At 41.1% G+C, this 18054-nt stretch overlaps 2 protein-coding genes across 2 annotated transcripts in view; both read right to left on the bottom strand.

Annotated features, from left to right (window-relative positions):
* Positions 1–2437, bottom strand: part of POLQ (DNA polymerase theta) — a 55468-nt gene extending 53031 nt beyond the window's left edge. Inside the window, exons 1-2 of the mRNA XM_042809621.1 lie at positions 2236–2437; positions 90–272 (exon numbers count right to left, since the gene is read on the bottom strand). Coding sequence (XP_042665555.1) covers positions 90–272; positions 2236–2437 — 385 coding nt within the window. The remainder of the gene's footprint in view (positions 1–89; positions 273–2235) is intronic.
* A 102-nt stretch (positions 2438–2539) lies between these two features.
* On the bottom strand, positions 2540–15255 carry METTL16 (methyltransferase 16, N6-methyladenosine). Its single transcript, XM_042810949.1, has 9 exons — positions 15088–15255; positions 14812–15011; positions 12571–12711; positions 10771–10886; positions 10147–10289; positions 8256–8325; positions 7062–7151; positions 3822–3995; positions 2540–3738 (listed from the first exon to the last, which is right to left on the bottom strand). The coding sequence occupies exons 1-9, from the start codon at positions 15213–15215 to the stop codon at positions 3124–3126; spliced, it is 1677 nt and encodes a 558-aa protein (XP_042666883.1). The 5' UTR covers positions 15216–15255; the 3' UTR covers positions 2540–3123.
* Between the last annotated feature and the right edge of the window lie 2799 nt (positions 15256–18054).

The following is an 18054-nucleotide window of genomic DNA, read 5'->3' as shown; positions in this document are numbered from 1 at the left end:
CCAGTTCAGCAACATTCTGCAGCAGTATGTTCTTGGAATGGCACTGGGAAATTTAGGGGATTATATATAGTCCTGTTATGTTTGCATACCTGAGTAAACCAGGTTCTTCCCTTCCAGAACTTGTCCGAGCATTAGGCACTCTGCTTGCCATTCAAACATCTGTACTACTCCTAGACTGTGATATTTCTCCAAGACTGCCTTAGGAAGACCCCAGCTTGCAAGGAGCAACTTGTCAGCTTGATCTTCAGGAACATTTACCTGTTGATATTGCCCTTTGGAAGGAAAACAGGAACAAGAGCAGAAAAAGTACTACCCTTGAACATAAGGTCACTTAGGTAATATACCTAAAGGTCAAACTTCTTTACAGCCTGGTTATTATGGAGAAAACTTAACAGAACATTAACTTGCCTATATTTTTCAATATTTCCCATGCATATTTTATCATTCTTCTCATCTCCTGACATCATCTTTTTAATTTCTCCTCCAATTAGTTTTTTCACAGACAAATAATTTCTTCACCAAACTCTCACTCTGATATTTGCTTTTGAGACAGAGTAATCAGGACCAAATACAGACTGGAGCAGAATTTCAGCACTGATTAGCTTAGCAGCATTACAATGTATTTGCCATCTTATCCTTACTCAGACCATTTGCTTTTTAGATTACCGCTGCGGAGCCCTCAGTAGTTCCCACAGATTACAGAACTGCCCAGGCTCTTTCTCACTTCACAGAAAAAAAATCTAAATAATGTAAAATCAAAAGGCAGCTCAAGCTACACTGCACAGTTACATCTGTTTTTCAACACTGATTAGTATCTTCACCACACTGCCAGCTCCTTTAGTTTAATTAAGTTCTTTGCTTCTCATTTCTTGTCTAAATACTTTTGTGCTGGCTACAGATACTGCCTCCTCTACGGTTCTCTCTTTTTCCTAATCATTAAGGAAACCCAAACCTTTTGTCCTTTTCCTCATCTGAGACAGAAAACAGATTTCTGATCCACAATAATGCCTTCCATGTCTACTTAGTTCCCATAGCAGCACTTTGTGAAAGACATCATCAAATCCACATGAAAAACAAGTAACTGTGTGTAACGACACAATTGCACCCATTCCTCCAACACCGTATTAAAAAAAGCAATAACCTAAAAAGGGTTTAACACTGTTGTAAAAGCATAAGGGCAAACATGATCAGGAAAATACAGGCTGCTTATCTATGCTAGTATTTACAGACAACAAACAAAAATTGCAGCTATTTTTTTAGGCTAACTCCAATCTAGCTATCAATGGTGCTCAACCCTTCTCCCCTACACAATTACATAAAAAGCTATCACATCTTAGCTCTGAAATAGTTGTTTCACTGTTTATGATCTGGGCACTATGAAATACTAAATAAAACATTCAGCATATCCAGAGTGAACAACAGTGTGTTACAAGCAAAACAAGTTTCCATGGGGCATTTAGAAGTGGCCAGATTTCTCTACCCTAAAATATCACTAGTATGGCAGAATTAGGGTTCATAATAACTTAAAAAACAAACAAACAAACAAATAGATGTATAATTGGATCTCAAGCTTCTCTCCTAATGCTAACACCAACAAGCTGCCTATGAAAGACTGCACAGGTAAAGGATGACATGGCTCTAGTGTTGGAAGAATTCCTTTAGATTAACACTGAATGCGAGTTTGAAAACTCGTGCCTTAGGAAGCTTCAAATTTAAAGTTTACGTGCGTAGGTATAATACTGCACCAACCTTTTTTTACCTACTAGAAAAACGCTAAGAGAGAATAAAAAGCAGGATGATGCACGTTAACCAGAAACGTGGTGCTTCCAGATACAACCATTCCAGCGGCTGGAATCGTTAGCGCAGCCGGACAGACTGCGCTGATTGCTGTACTAGGGCAGCACCTAGAGGCCAAGGCCCACCGATACACGGCGTGCACCATAAACGAGCCCCGCTTCAGCGGCGTGTGCGGAACCAGCACGGTTTTGCCTTCCTCAGCTAAACGCCGAATTTATGATAAAGACAGAAAGACCCACGGCTTCACCTTTGTGCACTGCCGGCCTTTTAGCGCGAACGCACACCCCAGCTGCGGCCGCTTCCCGCAAGGAGAAACCAGCCCGTGCTTCACACCGGCGAGCCCACCCGGCTCCCCTCCTCCCGCCGGGATGTCCCTTCACCCACGTGGGGCCCCCAGCCCAGCGCACCCCGCCGCCCCTTCGCCTGCCCTCTTGCTACCTGCCGAGCCACCGCCGGGGCTCCCGCTGCATCGTAGGGAGACCTCGAGGCCGGGCGGGGGGCTGAGCACTGCGCGGCAGGGAGCCGCGGGGCCGAACGGGGCAGCCCGGGCCGTCCTGCAGCCAGCCGCGCCGCGAAGTCCCGCCGCCGAGGCCGCGGCGACGCTGTTAGAGGTGGCGCCGCCATCTTCCCGCCGCGCCATTCAAACGGCAGCCCCGCCCCGCGGCTTCCAGCCCGGGTGCCCCTAGCGGTCGGGTCGGCTCCACGAGGCGTAAACCGAGGAACAGTATAGAAATACACCGTGTTTCTACAATGTTTCTTTCTTTAATCAGTCAACGCTTAAAGGATGTATGCATATTGCTACGCTGTAGGCCAAAGGCTAATCACATCAAAGGGACGAGAGGTGTACTTAAAGCCCTGGCTGAGGACTCGTCGCTGCAGAAGGCAACTCCCAAGGCAGACCACTTTCCTGCATTTGTACGAAAATACTGAAGAAAATATTTCAGCAAAGTACTAGTCTATATTTCAGTAAAGTACTAGTCTACATACTAACAATGTATAAACCTATTACACAAGATAAGAAAAAAAAAAAGAGCACTGTCATTATTTGAAATGGTCACAGCATAGATGCGTTTCACTGCAACACATAGTTTTATAACTGAAAAATAAGATATATTACTTCTTTGTCCTTCATTGCACATGAAGTCATACTTCATGTACTCCTTGCAGCTTTAAAAAAAAAAAAAAAAAAGCTATTTAACATTAAAAAAAGCTTTAATTTTCATTTTACTAATGTTTAAGGGGAAATCTTACTTTGCTAACCATTTAAACCATCAAAAATAGTTTATAAAACTTGAAGACTCATTTTTACCCAAGTGAGATAAAAGGCTAACTAGCAACCAACCGAAGAACTTGGTTCCGCAGGTATGTGCACAGCTGGTTCATTAAGTCTCTGTTCTGTCCTTCAACCCAGTGCATTTCTACTAATACATCATTTCCTTCTTTCTTCACGTTCATTAAACACTTAAAGAGGAAACACCTACTGGTTTCCTTGGGACTTTGTCCTTTTTCAGCTGATAGATCACTAGTTTGCTCTGAAGGCTGAGGTCCCTGCTTTGCACTACTGGAACCTTCGTTAAATGACGCTTCTGCCTGCTTTGCTTCCATCTCCTCCTCCTCCATACGCTCACTAAGTTCTTTGGTGGCCGATTCGTCCCTTAGCTCATTGTCTGCAGTCAAGTGGACGTCCTCATCAGGTGCCACAAGCTCAGTTTCAGAGTCTTCAGTCTTGGGTTTTTCACAGTCCAAACTGTTGCTCACACTGTTCTCACTGTTTTTTCCCTCTTCCATTGCTTGCAGAACATCATTAGAAGCTCGAGGAAGTTCCCGTAATTGCCTTACTCTCTCTCGTTTCTTTCTCCTCAGATGAACCCAGGAGTTTTCAATGGCAGTCACAAAAAGGCTAACTTCATCTTTCCCACAAGGAACACGCTTATGCTGAACCTATTGAAGACAGAAGAACTTCAAATTATTTATTCACACACAGTAAAGTGGGCTATTGTAACATCTAACACTTAATATTTTACCTTTAAATCAGCAAGAATCTTCTCTATCCAGGCTCTAACAACAGCAATGCCTTCTACAGCATCCCAGCCCATCGCTGCAGCTTTGATGGATAACTCTTTGACTGTAGAAGCCAAGACTGTAAATGTAATTGGTTTTCGAGGTTTTTCTAGCTTTCTTCTCTTAGAGGGAGGTGACTAAAAGAAGAAACAAAAACAGTGTAACACCAAAAAAATACAATGCTCTGCAGTATTAATGACTTTAGTACTCACAATATGTGTTTGTACTCACAATACCTATGAATTAACAGTGTATCTAAAACACTAAATAGTTGCTAACATACCCTGAGTTTCACTCTACTCCAAAGAGTTATCAGATAGAAAGATCTCAAATGTACTTTGTGCTAGCCTGATAAACAGAGGGACTTTATCTTATGTCAGCCAAAAACCTTAACCAGTTCTTTCAAACTGTTAGCTCTTGGTGAGCTGACAACATTTGGCTGCTCTTGAGAATACAGATCAGGTGCTAATATCCACACAGTGATTCAAGTTCATTGAAAATTTACTTGTAAGATCCTCCATGTTTGGTTATTGCCTGTACTTATCTTACGTTACGTGTAGATATAGATCAAAAAAGCAACAGTCTCACCTTAAGGTGAACAAGCTCTATTTATGATCATGTTTGGACTTTTTTAAACCATGCCCTGATTGAGTTCATGATCTCAAGGAACACAGGCCTGGCAAAGAATGGAGTTAGGACCTTAAACTTCAGAGAGCGAACTTCAGGCTGTTTAAGGAATTGTTGAATGAGGTCTCCTGGGAAGAAGTCCTTAGAGACAAAGGAGTGGAACAAAGCTGGCTACTCTTGAAAGATGCCTTTCCAAGAGTGCAAGAGCTCTCCATCCCTCAGAATAAGCAGGCAGAGAACACAGGAAACCAATGTGGCTTGGCAAGAACCTACTGGTCAAACTGAAAGAAAAGAAGGACAAGTACAGGTAGTGGAAGCAACGATGTGTCACCTGGGAAGAATACAGGGATGCTGTATTCCCTTCTAGAATATTGCCCTATTCTGGACTTGCAGAGATGGGATTAGGAAAGTCAAGGCACAGCTGGAACTGAACTTGGCGAGGGACATTCAGATCAACAAGACGGGATTCACAGGTACAATGGTCAAGAGACAGGACAAAGAGAGTGCACCTCCTCTGCTAAATGAGAAAGGAGAACTGACTACAACAGAAATGGGGAAGGCTGAGGTACTCAATGAGTTATTTAACTCAGTCTTCACAGGCAGCCAGGATTCTCACATACGTGAACCTGAACCTCCAGGTAGGAACTGGGGGAGCAAATTCTCCCCCACTTGTAAGGGCAGAGAAAGTCCGAGACTGATTCACAAGACTGAATGGGACCAGATGGCATGCATCCCAGGGTCCTAAGAGAGCTGGCTGACGTGGTTGCTGAGCTGCTCTCCACGATATTTGAAAAGTCACTGAACTCCCTGGGGACTGGAAAAAGGAAAACATCACTTCCATTTTTAAGAAAGGGAGAAAGGAAGACCTGGAGAACTACAGGCCTCATATAGCACCTCACTTCTATGCCTGGGTAGATCATGGAACATTTTTTTCTGGAAGACACATTAAGGCACATGAGGGATGAGCAGGTGATCCAAGACAACCAGCAAGGCTTCACCAAGGGAAGGTTATATTTCACCAATCTGGTGGCCTTCTAAGATGGAGTGACAGCATTGGTGGACAAAGGGAAGGCAACTGATGTCATCTACCTGGACTTCTGCAAGGCCTTTGACATGATTCCCCACCACAGCCTTATCTCCAAATTGGAGAGAGATGGACTGAAGGGTGGACTATTCGATGGATAAGGAATTGGTTGGAAGTTCCAATCAGAGGGTTATGGTCAATGAATCTATAACCAGGTGGAGGCCAGTAATGAACAGCATCCCCCAGCAGTCCATCTTGGGTCCGGTACTCTTTTAATGCCTTTATCGATGACATAGATGAACCTTAATAAACTCAAAATGTGGGCCCTTGTGATTTAATGAGGTTCAACAAAGCAAAGTGCAAGGTATTGCATTTGGGTTGAGATATTCTCAGATATGTATACAAGCTGGAAGAACTCCTTGAGAGTAGTCCTTCTGAGAAAGACTTAAGGGTCATGACTGATAAAAAACTTAACATGAGCCAGCAGTGTGTACTTGCAGCTGGGAAGGACAATGGTATCCTCAGTACCATCAGAAGAGAGGGGGGCAGCAGGGCAAGGGTGGTGACTGTCCCACTGTACTCTGCCCTTATAAAGCCACTGCTAGGAGTACTTTGTCTAAATCTGGGGCCTACAACACAGGAAAGATGTGGAGCTTCTGGTGAGGGTCCAGAGGAAGGTCATAGAGATTATCCAAGGGCTGGAGCACCTCTCCTATGAAGATAGGCTGAAGGAACTGAGCTTGTTCAGCCTGGAAAAGAGAAAGCTGTAGGAAGACCTCATTGCGGCCTTTCCCCTTTAAGGGGAGTTTATAAACATGAGCAAAATCAACTTTTTACAGGGGTAGATAGTGATAAGACAAGAGGGAATGGTTTTAAACTAAAGGAGAGAAGATTGAGACTTGATATCAGGGGAAATTTTTTACTGAGAATGGTGAACGATGAGATGCTGGAACAGGCTGCCCAGAGAAGTTGCGAACGCCCCATCCTTTAGGATGTTTAAGGCCAGGTTGGATGGGGCCCTGGGAAATCTGATCTAGAACTTGATTTAGCAGTTGGCAACTTTGCCTGTGGCAAGTTGGAACCTGATGATCCTTGGGGTCCCTTCCAACCCAAGCCATTCTATGATTCTATGAAATATTCAGGTCTAAAGCAACTAAAACATATTCATATTTATTTGGTAACAAGAATCCACATGAAAATTAAAATCAAGTTCTCAGGAGAAAATTTTAAGTTTAAATCTAGCCCAAATTTGTAATATCTACATATGCTTTCTGGAGTTACAAGTGACCCATACCTCCACTGAAACTCACAGGAAATCCCTGCAGGTTTCTTTTTCCCTCCTGATACACAGGTCATAATGGATCACATGTAACAACTGCTAACAGACTGGAAGCCAATTAACAAAACCCACTGTCCACACAATTTACTCCATCAATATTCCTTTCTGATGGAGGGCAACTCCTTTCACAGCTGTTGTGCTTACATCTCATTAGGCTCTTCCTCAAATAAGAAGCACAGACATAGAAAAGCAAGACAAAACTAAGGTACTTACAGGTACTTGCACATCGTCATAGAAACTCCATGCCAGTGCCCATCTCATAGTACGTCCTTGACAGAATTCTGTGTGAGTAACTTTAGGAACCTATGTGAAGTAGCAATATAAAACTTTCGTTTGTATTAATAAATAACACTGTTGTACTCCACACATTCTTAAGCAACAAGAGTTAGCACAGTTCCTCAAGGCAGGAATGGAAATTCCTTCTGACAGCTCATAGTTGTTAGTGACACATGAAGCTGTTAGGTGCCAAGGCTGGTAACGGTGACTGAAATTTCCCATCTCTACCTACCACATCTGTGCACTCTGAGGACTCCAAGTTTAAGTTCAGAGACATACAACACTACCCTTTAGGTGCATTCTGTCTCTGCAAAAAGCACATTCTTTTTCCCTGTTCGGAACCTGCTCCTGTTCCACATTTGAATGTTGAATAAAAGGGACATAGAACAAAGGCAATGTATCACTGGGAAAGTAAGCAGGACCATTTTTCTGGGCATGTCTGTATCTTTGTTTAAAAAAAAAAAAAATTGCCCTTAAACATAAAATTCAGACCCAATGTTAGCATTATATAGTCTTTCCATACATGGATGTCATGAATGTTGTACAGTATTTATGTATGGTATTAAGGATGTGCTATATACAGTCCAGGATAACTACCAACCATCCCAGTTCACTCTGAACTGTTACCAGCTCCAGAGCATAAGCCCCAGCTCTATACAGCAAAAACCAAACAAATAGAAAAATGTAACTTTTGAGTACTGCCTAAAACAGAGCACACGTACAAGAGAGAGAGAAAGAGAGGGAGAGGGAGGGAGACAGAAATGAGACACAGAGACAGACAGACAGAGGAAAATCTCTATTCTAGATTTTTTTCCTACCTTTGAATTCCTGCATCTATCAAAACTCCAGTAATAAATTGAATTTTTTGGAACATGAATGCCATACTCTAATCTGAACCATCACACAGCTTGGTTAAAACAAATATAACTCCAGATCTACTATAATAGTGATTACGAAACTAATCAAAATGGAATTCATAGTCCCAAGAATACAAAAGGAAACCTCAGCTCTTCTGTACGAAGCTCACAAGGATTTCTCTCATTTTAATGAGGTGCTGACAGTACAGCACAGGGAAGAAAGTGTGTAAAAGTTCATACTGAATTCAACATACACAGGATATGTTGAACTTACCCCCTGGATTTTAAGTTCCTCTTTCAATGGTGCTAAACTGCATTTCTTCCCCAGCATACAACTGTACCACCTGCAGACAATAAACAACGAAGAGTTTTTACAAACACAGATCAAGGGAAAAGGGAAACTAACAAAAAGAACCATCTGCATCAGAAATCTGCATGAACAATATATATTAAATAGAGTACTATGACAGTACAACATGAAACAGGAAAAGAGCAAAGACAGACTAGAGAGGAGAATGTGTTCTCAGAAAATATGATGATATTAATATTGAAACAGCATCTGAACAAGCAGGAATCATGTCTCAAAAAGTGACCTTAATTACATGTAAGATATCATTCCTTACAGTAATCTGTAACTTTCCTTGGAGCACAGTCAGCATAAGAAGAAATATTCAGTTACTGACAAGCGTACGTGCTTAAGAGACTGACCTACTGATTGCCAATTCTGCTCGTTCATAACTGATTATCCAGGTTCCTATTACCATATGAGAAATAAAACACTCTCCCACCTTAAAAAAAAGAAATTTGTTTAGCTGGAGCTAATCCTTTCACTTAGCTTCTCATCTTCAGTATTTCCAAGCAATACACTTCTGTTCTTCATTTAACTTACTTCTCAAGTCTTGTTACCCTCTCTTAAATAACTGTTCTTAATACTGCAGTTAAGTTGATTTTCCGCACAGTACAATATAAAGAATTTCACAGAGTAATACTTACATGAAATCCCAATATTCCTGGCAAAAATAAAACACACTTCTTCCACAAAACTACTAAATACTAAACCTTCAACTTCTAGTTGAAGAAGGGATGAGGAGGTGGAATAAGTCAATAAAGCCTCCTGGCCAAAAGGAGTCTCAGTCCTCTCTATTAACAGTTCACAACTCATGCTCTTTGGTACTGTTGCCAAACCTTGTTTCTAACAAAACACGAAAGAGTATTTTAAGCAAGCTGTTGTTTCTGTATCAAGTTCTCCCAGGTTTACAAAACTGAAACCTCCATTTTTTTTTTTCCTTGAAAGAACTACAAGACACAAGCACTTCTAATAGAGTCCTGTTTCGCTTTGTCCTACTTTTCAAAAAAATGAACATATTCTTTATATATATATATATTTTTTTTTTCCACAGATTCATCAGTAGAAAACATACATTCTAAATAAAAGAACTGGCATCAGATGGATGAGATCATAATGCAGTGCCCCAGAAAAGTCTCAAGAAGCACACCTTGAATATACAGACAGAAGGCTGAATTTCCTTTGCTTGGAACACTGACGAAGCTCTGATAGTAACACAAAAATTGTGGCAGCTGTATTTTAGAAGTATATTAAAAAATCTGAAGGAAGCTCCCATCAGAGCTAGAGGAATAACATACAGAACAACACTGCTTGGTGGGAAGGGTTGTCTGAAAAACTGAAGACATGCTATTTTTTCTTGTTCAGTAGAAGATCTCACTACAATTATCATTTCAGCTTATATTCACATCAGCTAGCATTCAGTACAACAGTGCCCATTAGTAAATAAATCTATAAGATATCAAAATTCAACCAGGAAAAGAGAAGAGCTTCCAGGTGATGAAGAGATTACTAGAGTTGACATACATCCTCCTATCCCAGATGAACCTAACAATAAATGGTGACCACCTTTAGCAGGTACATGTGCTAATTCAGATGCAAGCTATGAGTGCCACTGGTAAGGGCTTTTTTGCTTTCTGCCTTCAAACATCTCCTCTAATGACTTGTAATCATTTGATGTCAGGAACAATTAATTTGATATAAACTGAGACCAAGTAAGTGAACTAAACTGGACCACAGTTACATTCTTTACTAAAACACCATTTTCACATTACTTCAGACAAAGAAGCAGGTCAACGTTTAACCAGAAGAAGGTACTTACCGTAACCTCTTTTTCAGTTGTAAGCTATCATGAATAATTCTCTTGACAAACTCTAGCTCTCCCCCCTCGGCCATGATTTCAGTGATCCCTCCTGTATTTACAGAACTTGGAGGAGGGCGCCGTGGGTTTCGAGAATTTACTCCCTGGATAAGAAAGATTATTTGAGATTAATTAAAATTGTTAAACATTTTTTTAAAAGGATTACTTTCAAACTATATCCTAACTCAATTTTCAGTCAGTAGCAGAAGTCACCGCCTCTATCCTCCCCACATTGCCACCATGGGTAATAGACAAAAATATGTTACAAATAAGCCTATGTAGTGGGCACTGAATTTTAGACTTAGTAGCAGTCTACTTTCTAAACCAATTCTCAAAGACAACAAAATCTTGTGAAAAAAATCCACTTGAGATAGGATAGCAGTTCTGAGTTCTTCAATATTTCTTTTGGGGCAGAGGGGCACAGAAAGAAAATACTTCAATGCTATTTTGTAACAATTTGGGATTTTCCATAGAACTTTCCCAAAGAGAAGAGGTTTAAAGTGACAGAGAAGAGGATACCCTACCCTCCCACTCAGTGAACACAGGAGTAAGAACTCACTCACAACTTTTAGTTTGCTAACTTACCTTCGCTTCCAATTGGTTGGCAAAAAAAGGAGGGTTGCACATGCAGAAATCGTAAATTATCTCAGATTCTTCTTTCAGCGCATCCATTAGAAGAGTCTTCTGTGGTACCTTAACCACTAATAGCAAAGAAGGATTTAGTCAGTAAGGAGTGCTATATTTCATCAAATGTGTCATTTTTATTTCCGCATTTCTTGAAGCAATATACTGGATAAAAACTGCACTTTCTTAGCAATATACTCTACAAAAAAAGCATAACATCAGCATGCAAATAAAGACTTTAGGTTAAGGAGTAGCATATAAACAGCTTATGGGTATACACATAGTGGAAGACGTGAGTCTTTAAATCAACAATTAACTGCATGAGTTGCACTAAGTTCTCTGCTGCAACTACAAACGTAAAAGCTTTCATACTTCAAATTTATGACAGTAGCTTGCCCTATCATTACATATGGGGCGCCGATTGTGCAAGAAAAACAGATTTTGGCAATCATCCTATTCCAATAAAATGTATCTGCAACTCAGAACATCAGGTAACTTTTTTCTACTACTTACAATCAATCTTCAGGTTTGTACATACAGAAAAAATTCTTTTGGAAGAAAGTTACGGACAACAGTATTTCACTTTCAGACCAAAAAAATCCTTTTTTTTTTTTTTCTTTTTAATGTTTCTACTATCTTTTTTAATTAACCTTTTCATTGAAGTTTGAAGAATAAAGATTATATTGTAAAATAATCTCCTAAAAAGATTACTAATCTAAAGCTACCCAGCAAAAATTACAAGACAGTCTTTTGAAACATGACAAAAATCATTTGGAGGAAAAAAGGAACAGATGCTGAACCATCTTCAACCTGACTCCAAAACGCACGTTGCCAAATTAGTTACTGATTACAGCAGCATAATCAGCTCTAGCTAAACACTTCAGACCCAGGAATTAAGAAGTCACAGGGTAGATCAATTACAGGAAGCTGCCAGCTACATGTACCCTTAGTGGCACTCCCTGCCCTGTTGCTCTGCTCAACAGCAGTCAATTATTTACCTCAGACAATCACTGTTGGCATTACAGCTACAACTAAGACATTTTCCTATGCTAGAGCTATTTCCTGTGAAGTGTAACACCACCACACCACTAAGAATCCTACGATGGCAGTGGTTAAATACCATCATTGCTCCCCACATCAAGATCTGGGTCTTCAAGACTGACAGGGACAGGCCAAGAGGAAAACATTCCGGTAGAAAGAATACTCCCAAAATCTTGCAGAACCAGAATTTTTATTTCAGAGATGAATAATGGACCAGCTTTACAGTGTATAAAACCCTCATTGATACCTTTCCAAGCTCTTCCATAGATAGAGTCTAGCACTCTGCTACTACCACACTGTTAAGCACTGCTAAGACTTAACTCAGAAATGAAGAATAAGGATTGACTCTGTACAAAGTATATGTATTAGTGTCATGTAAATTATTTGAGGGGAACACTCCATGTCTCCTAGTAGCCGAAACAGCACAGACTCTAAGAAATGCTTCAGTAACAGAAGGAAACATGGAGAGAGAAAAGCTCCCTAGGATTTAGTTTAACTTATAGATTTTTGTAAAGATGAATAGCTCTTTTTCCACACTTGCCATTTTGAACAAGCTGTGACTTTTCGTTTTAAGCATACGTGGACCTTAGCAAACACTCTGCCAGTAAAAACGACAGAGCACATATTGGCAGGAATATTGCTTCTGATATGCCACTTGAACATGACAAAAAAAATAGGCCACAACATTCGTTTGCCACTGAATAGCCTATTACATCATACCTTTTATAAGATCAGACAAGTTATTCTGTTCCACATTCTTCTTGGCATAATTGAAGCACATGTCATCCACTTCTGTTGCAAGAAAATACCAGCCATTCAACGTTGATCCAAGTAATGGGTATATGCACGATGCCCCTGTCCCTGCAGATGTAAAAAACATACGAAGAAAGCAAAATAAGTCTCTAGCATAATACACAGCAATCATGCACGTTAAGTAACAAAAAGAATTAATTTCAAGAAAGCACTGCTCACCAATCACCCATTACTCAGTTCTTTAGTGAATAAATTTAAGAAGTAATTTAAAACACAGTATTGTGAAAGATGCATTATGAACAGAGAACGCTGCAATCCTCCCTAGAATACGTTTTCTAGCAGATTATCAACTTTTCTTCAGCAATTTTCCCACTTTTGCAATAATTTATACAGAGAAAGCCAAATGTATCCTGTTTTACTAAGAAAAATGCCAAAATGTATCTTTTTCTGTACTTTTCTATCTTCTTTCAAGTATCACAAGTAATTTTACTTTGATGCACGCAGCAACCACTCACACACAAAAAGGAAATCTGATATCACAGACTTTTTTCCTATTGACAAAAAGAAAAAAAAAAAAAAAAAGAACAGCAGGGGTGCCAGTTAAGATCCCTACAAAGGTAACCAGATAAAAACTTGGTAATGAACTGAAATACACTGCAGCACAAAAGGATTATTTTTAAAATGTATGGCACATCCAGGTGATCCAATTACTAAAAACTTTAAAAACCAGAGATCAGAGATTTATCAGGCATCTACTATTATACGGATTTATTGAAACATAAAAAAACGACAACAGTAAGCAAGAAAAAGCATGCACACTTATATCCAGAGGTCCATGGGAATTGTTTTTGAAAATCCTATCTAATGACAACTGTGTTGAAGTCAGCTATCGAGTTTTAAAGTTATGAAAGTAGCTGTGCACATGCTACATGATGATACAAATCTTCACAGCCTACTTGAAACCAAGCCAAGAATGCAAGAACTGAAAAATCACACCAACAAATAACAATAAGCTAGAAAACATTCATGACAAATATTTGCATAGTAACTGAGATTACTGAACCCAAACTTTGAGGAAGTCAGTAACTGCAGCATTTTCATAATAAAGACAAGCAAAGCTCTCAGACACATGCACTGGCTGGTATCATGTTCAGTCCAATTTAAACCATATCTTGTTTTCTACAGAAAGTCTTTTTCAATCAAAAGATGCCTATGCTAGTAGCTTCCTTGGCTCCTAACTAAGCCTCTTTTAAAACTTAAATCATGAAAGAACTAAGAAAATAATAATTCAAGGTTTTTGTTGTGGTTTTTTGTTTTGTTTTGTTTTAAACACAGACCAATCATCTGTCACACACACCTGAAACCACAGAATTTCAGGTGGGACAGAATGCCCTTCTAGTGTCTGCTATGATGCTGTGCTTTGGCTTAAGGATTGATTTGATTAAGTTTTGATAACACACTGATGTTTCAGTTGTTGCTGAGCAGTGCTGTACAGAGCCAAGGATATTTCAGTTTCTCAGCTTCTCATACTGTCCTGCCTGCGAGGAGGTTGGAGGCACAAGGAGTTGGGAGGGAACAGAACCAAGAGAGCTCACCTAACCCGGCCAAAGGGATATTCCATACTATATGACTTCACGTGAAGATAAATTATAAAACTGAGGGGAGCTGGCAAATGGAAGGGGGGAAAGGAGGGTCTGTCACTGCTGGGGGCTGGCAGGGCATTGGTTGTTGAGTAGTAAGCAACTGCACTGTGTGTCACGTGCTTTGTGTGTGTGTGTGTGTGTGTATATATATATATATATAAACAATTATCATCAGAATTACTGTTCTATCTTCCTTTTCTGGCCTAGTGACCCGTCTTTATCTCAGCCTAGGAGTTCTGCCATTTTTTCCCCAATTCTCCTCCCCATCCCACTGCAGGGGGGAGTGAGCAAAGTGCTGAACGGCATTCAGCTGCTTGCTGGGTTAAACCACAACACATAGAGAAAATACCTTAGTGAAGGAACCCTAGAAAGAATTACTACGCAATTCATAAGCTCTAGAGTGTGTGTCTAAAATGCTAACATAACTCATCAGTTAGAAGAAGACAGAGAAAAAAAAAAAAATACAACCGACTTCCCACACATTTGCTTTCTCAAAAACACTTCATTAGCCGTAAATAACAGACTAATTAAACACTTCGCCTTACAAACAGCTCGCAGTAAATACCTATGTCAATGCCCCGCCTAAGCACTCGCTTGTCAGCATCCTGATGGCCAATGAGATCCTCCACCCAGTGGATGTAGTTCAGCCTCAAGGGGACGGTCGGAATGAGCCTTTCCAGAGGGATGTCAATGGTGAGTCCAAAATCCTCCTTCAGAAGGGTACACGTCAGAGCTCTCACCGCCTCGGGGTCCTTGAAGTTCAGGCTGAAAACACAAACAGGCGTCGCGTTGGGGCCCGACACGCGCACAGCTCGGAAACCCGCTCCCCGCGGCCGCCTACCTCACCCTGCCGGCCAGGGTGGTCTGTACGTGCTGCCGGAACTCGGGGTACTTGCCGGCCAGGTAGGCGAAGTCGGGCGGCTTGTCCTTGTAGCGGTTGCGCGCGTGCATCGACTTGTTGAGCGCCATGGCGGGAGCAGCCCGCCGCCCGCACCCAGCGGCCCCACCGCAGAGCCTCCCGGCACGCACCGCGGGCCGCCGGGACGTACCAAAGGCGGAGGGCGGGGGGAGCTGCGAGGGGACGGAGCGGTGGGTTGGAAAACCCGGAGGTTTGATAAGCTCGATGGATAACGGTGGCTTTTTTTTTTTTTTTTTTTTTTTTTTTAAATAATGTGCACACAAACATGCAAAAATCCCATTTTCCTGAAGGTGGCCGTCCAAGATCGGAGTTGCTTCTGATTGGAAGAAGTATTTACTATAAATTACTTCTAATAGGCGTTCTACTGAGCGCGCAGCAATGAAAGCTCATCCGGAGGGCAGGCGAGGAAGACCATTGGCTGAAGCAAAAGGCTGTCTGCTGGACTGTCATGATGCTGAAAGGACGCTAGACGGTAGAAGAGACCATGGAATAGAATCACAGTGTGGAAAGTGAAGATGTTTCTGCATTGTATATTGAAAAGGGCAATTGATCTAAAGAAGTAAGCTATAGCATATCCTTAGAAATAGCTGATGTGAAAAGTAGAAATACCATATACATATTAATAACATATTTTAGAAACATAGTTACCAAATTACTCGACAAACTCTTTCTCACAAAGCTGCAGTAGACTTCAAATGTTCTGAACAATGTGGGCACAGTATTCTGAACTAGGAAACATATTGTAAGGTTGTTCGTTAGGCCAGCAGAAGTGAAATACATTTAACAAGCTTTCAAGGAGTCAGGGCCTTTACACAAAGCAGAATTGTCCCACTCTGTGGGAATGTTAGCATGCCATAGGCAGGCTCCAAGATACTCCCCTCTGTCCTCCTTCCAAGCTTATCTCTATACAAGGACAGACGGATGACCAGGACAATGAGCCAGTGTAAAGGGCACAAATACTAGGGGTTAATTAAACAATTAAGAGGTTACATTTATGTTGTAAAGCAGGCATCTGAAAGTTATGACCAGATGTTTAAGAAAGCAATTGTTAGAAGGCAATTAACCAATTAAAATATTTGTGTTTGGGTGGCAAGGATTTGTGTTTACTTGGTATTTGTATGATTAGTGAAGCATTGCAAAAGAGTGTGAACCTGCAGCACCCAGCCAATGAGGAACCAGGGGAGAAAGAGATAAGCATCAGGCAATAGGGGATAAAAGATGCAACGCTGTTTTCTGTGTGCGCACCTGTTTGCAGGAGGCCCGCCATTGCAATTGCAAATAAAATCTGCTTTATCACAGATACCAGCCTGGAAAATTATTTGGATATTTCCAACACGTAGAATCACAGAATCGTGCAGGTTGGAAAAGACCTTCAAGATCACCAAATCCAACCACAGCCTAACCATACCACCCTAACTCTAACAACCCTCCACTAAATCGTGTCCCCGAGCACCACATCCAAATGGTTTTTAAACACATCCAGGGATGGTGACTCAACCACCTCCCTATGGAGCCTATCCCAGTGCTTAACAACCCTTTCTGTAAAGAATTATTTCCTGATATCTAACCTAAACTTCCTCTGGTGCAACTTGAGGCCATTTCCCCTCGTCCTGTCACTGCCACCAGTGAGAAGAGACCAGCCCTGCTCTTTCTGCAATCACCTTTCAGGTATTTGAAGAGAGCAATAGTGTTTCTCCTCAGCTTCCTTTTCCCCAGACTGAACAGCCCCAGTTCCTTCAGTCTCTCCTCATAGTGCATATTCTCCAAGCCCTTCACAAGACTTGTTGCCCTAGAAGACTGGAAACCTCATCAATCACTACCTGAGATAGGCATGTATGTGTTAATTATCTCACAGATAATTGACGAATATGTACTACCAGTGGAAATATAATGGACTCAGAATCACATCATCTTGGAAGGGCTTATGGTGCAAATACCCCAGTGCTTCCTGGTGCTGCTAATAAAGAATACCTGACTTAATGGTAGAAAAACTTTGCCATTCAGTTTCAATGCATTGATTTCTATCGTTTGCTTCTCACAACTATACCCACAATGTGCCAAAATGGCTTAGTTACTCTGAAGGTATCTTTAAAATCCTCTGAAGCCTCTCAACACTGTGAATTGCTTTCTGTATAAGCAGTTTGGGCCTGCAGCCCCCAACGGCCTGGCAGCAGCCTGCCATTGGCATACCTGGTTTCCCCCTTTCATCCATAACATGAAGAGTACACCCTTCTAGTTATTATCATACTGCTGTTTGTTGAACACAGATTTCGAAAGAAACATAACAAGGATTTTATGATGAGCTTTGATTTTAAAAAGTGGCAAAACAAAGGCTGAAAATGGGACTTAAAGCAGGCTTCAGCTCCCAGCTGTGTTCTCAACAGCTTGGGCACATTTCATTTCTACACAAGTTTTCCCATCAACACAGGAGGAACTTACTGTCTGATTATAGTGTTTTGGTTCCTTGGATAACTTGGATAAATACTTGCCTCAGCAAGAGTAACACTGAAGTATAATCTATTAGTATTCTTTTATAATTTTTTCATTGTTAAACCTCCAAATGCTTGCACATTGTTTCAAAATGAACTTTATGTAGGCATCCCAGTTGACTCTCAAATGTCTGAAATGACTTGCTTTCATTCCTAGTTCCTGCCCTCACAGCTGTCTGTGTCTTAAGGGCACCTAAGCTGCTAAGCTTCACACAGAAAAGACTAATTTTTTTTTTAATTTATTTTTAATTCTTTTAAACAAAACCTTTTTCACCAGAGCAACATCCCTGCTCATGTACAACCCACCCTTTCTGCTTCTGGAAGTCATTCTCCACTTTCTGCCCCCACCCACAGCCAGAGAAGTGAAGCTGATATGGACAAAAGCAGAATGGCGGCAGAG

Source organism: Centrocercus urophasianus, unplaced genomic scaffold, assembly GCF_019232065.1.
Source record: "Centrocercus urophasianus isolate 14NV4802_14NV808 unplaced genomic scaffold, USGS_Curo_1.0 seq_12, whole genome shotgun sequence".
NCBI classification, from domain to species: Eukaryota; Metazoa; Chordata; class Aves; order Galliformes; family Phasianidae; genus Centrocercus; species Centrocercus urophasianus.
The sequence above is the reverse complement of the archived record's forward strand: the minus strand, read 5'-3'. Positions and strand labels throughout refer to the sequence as shown.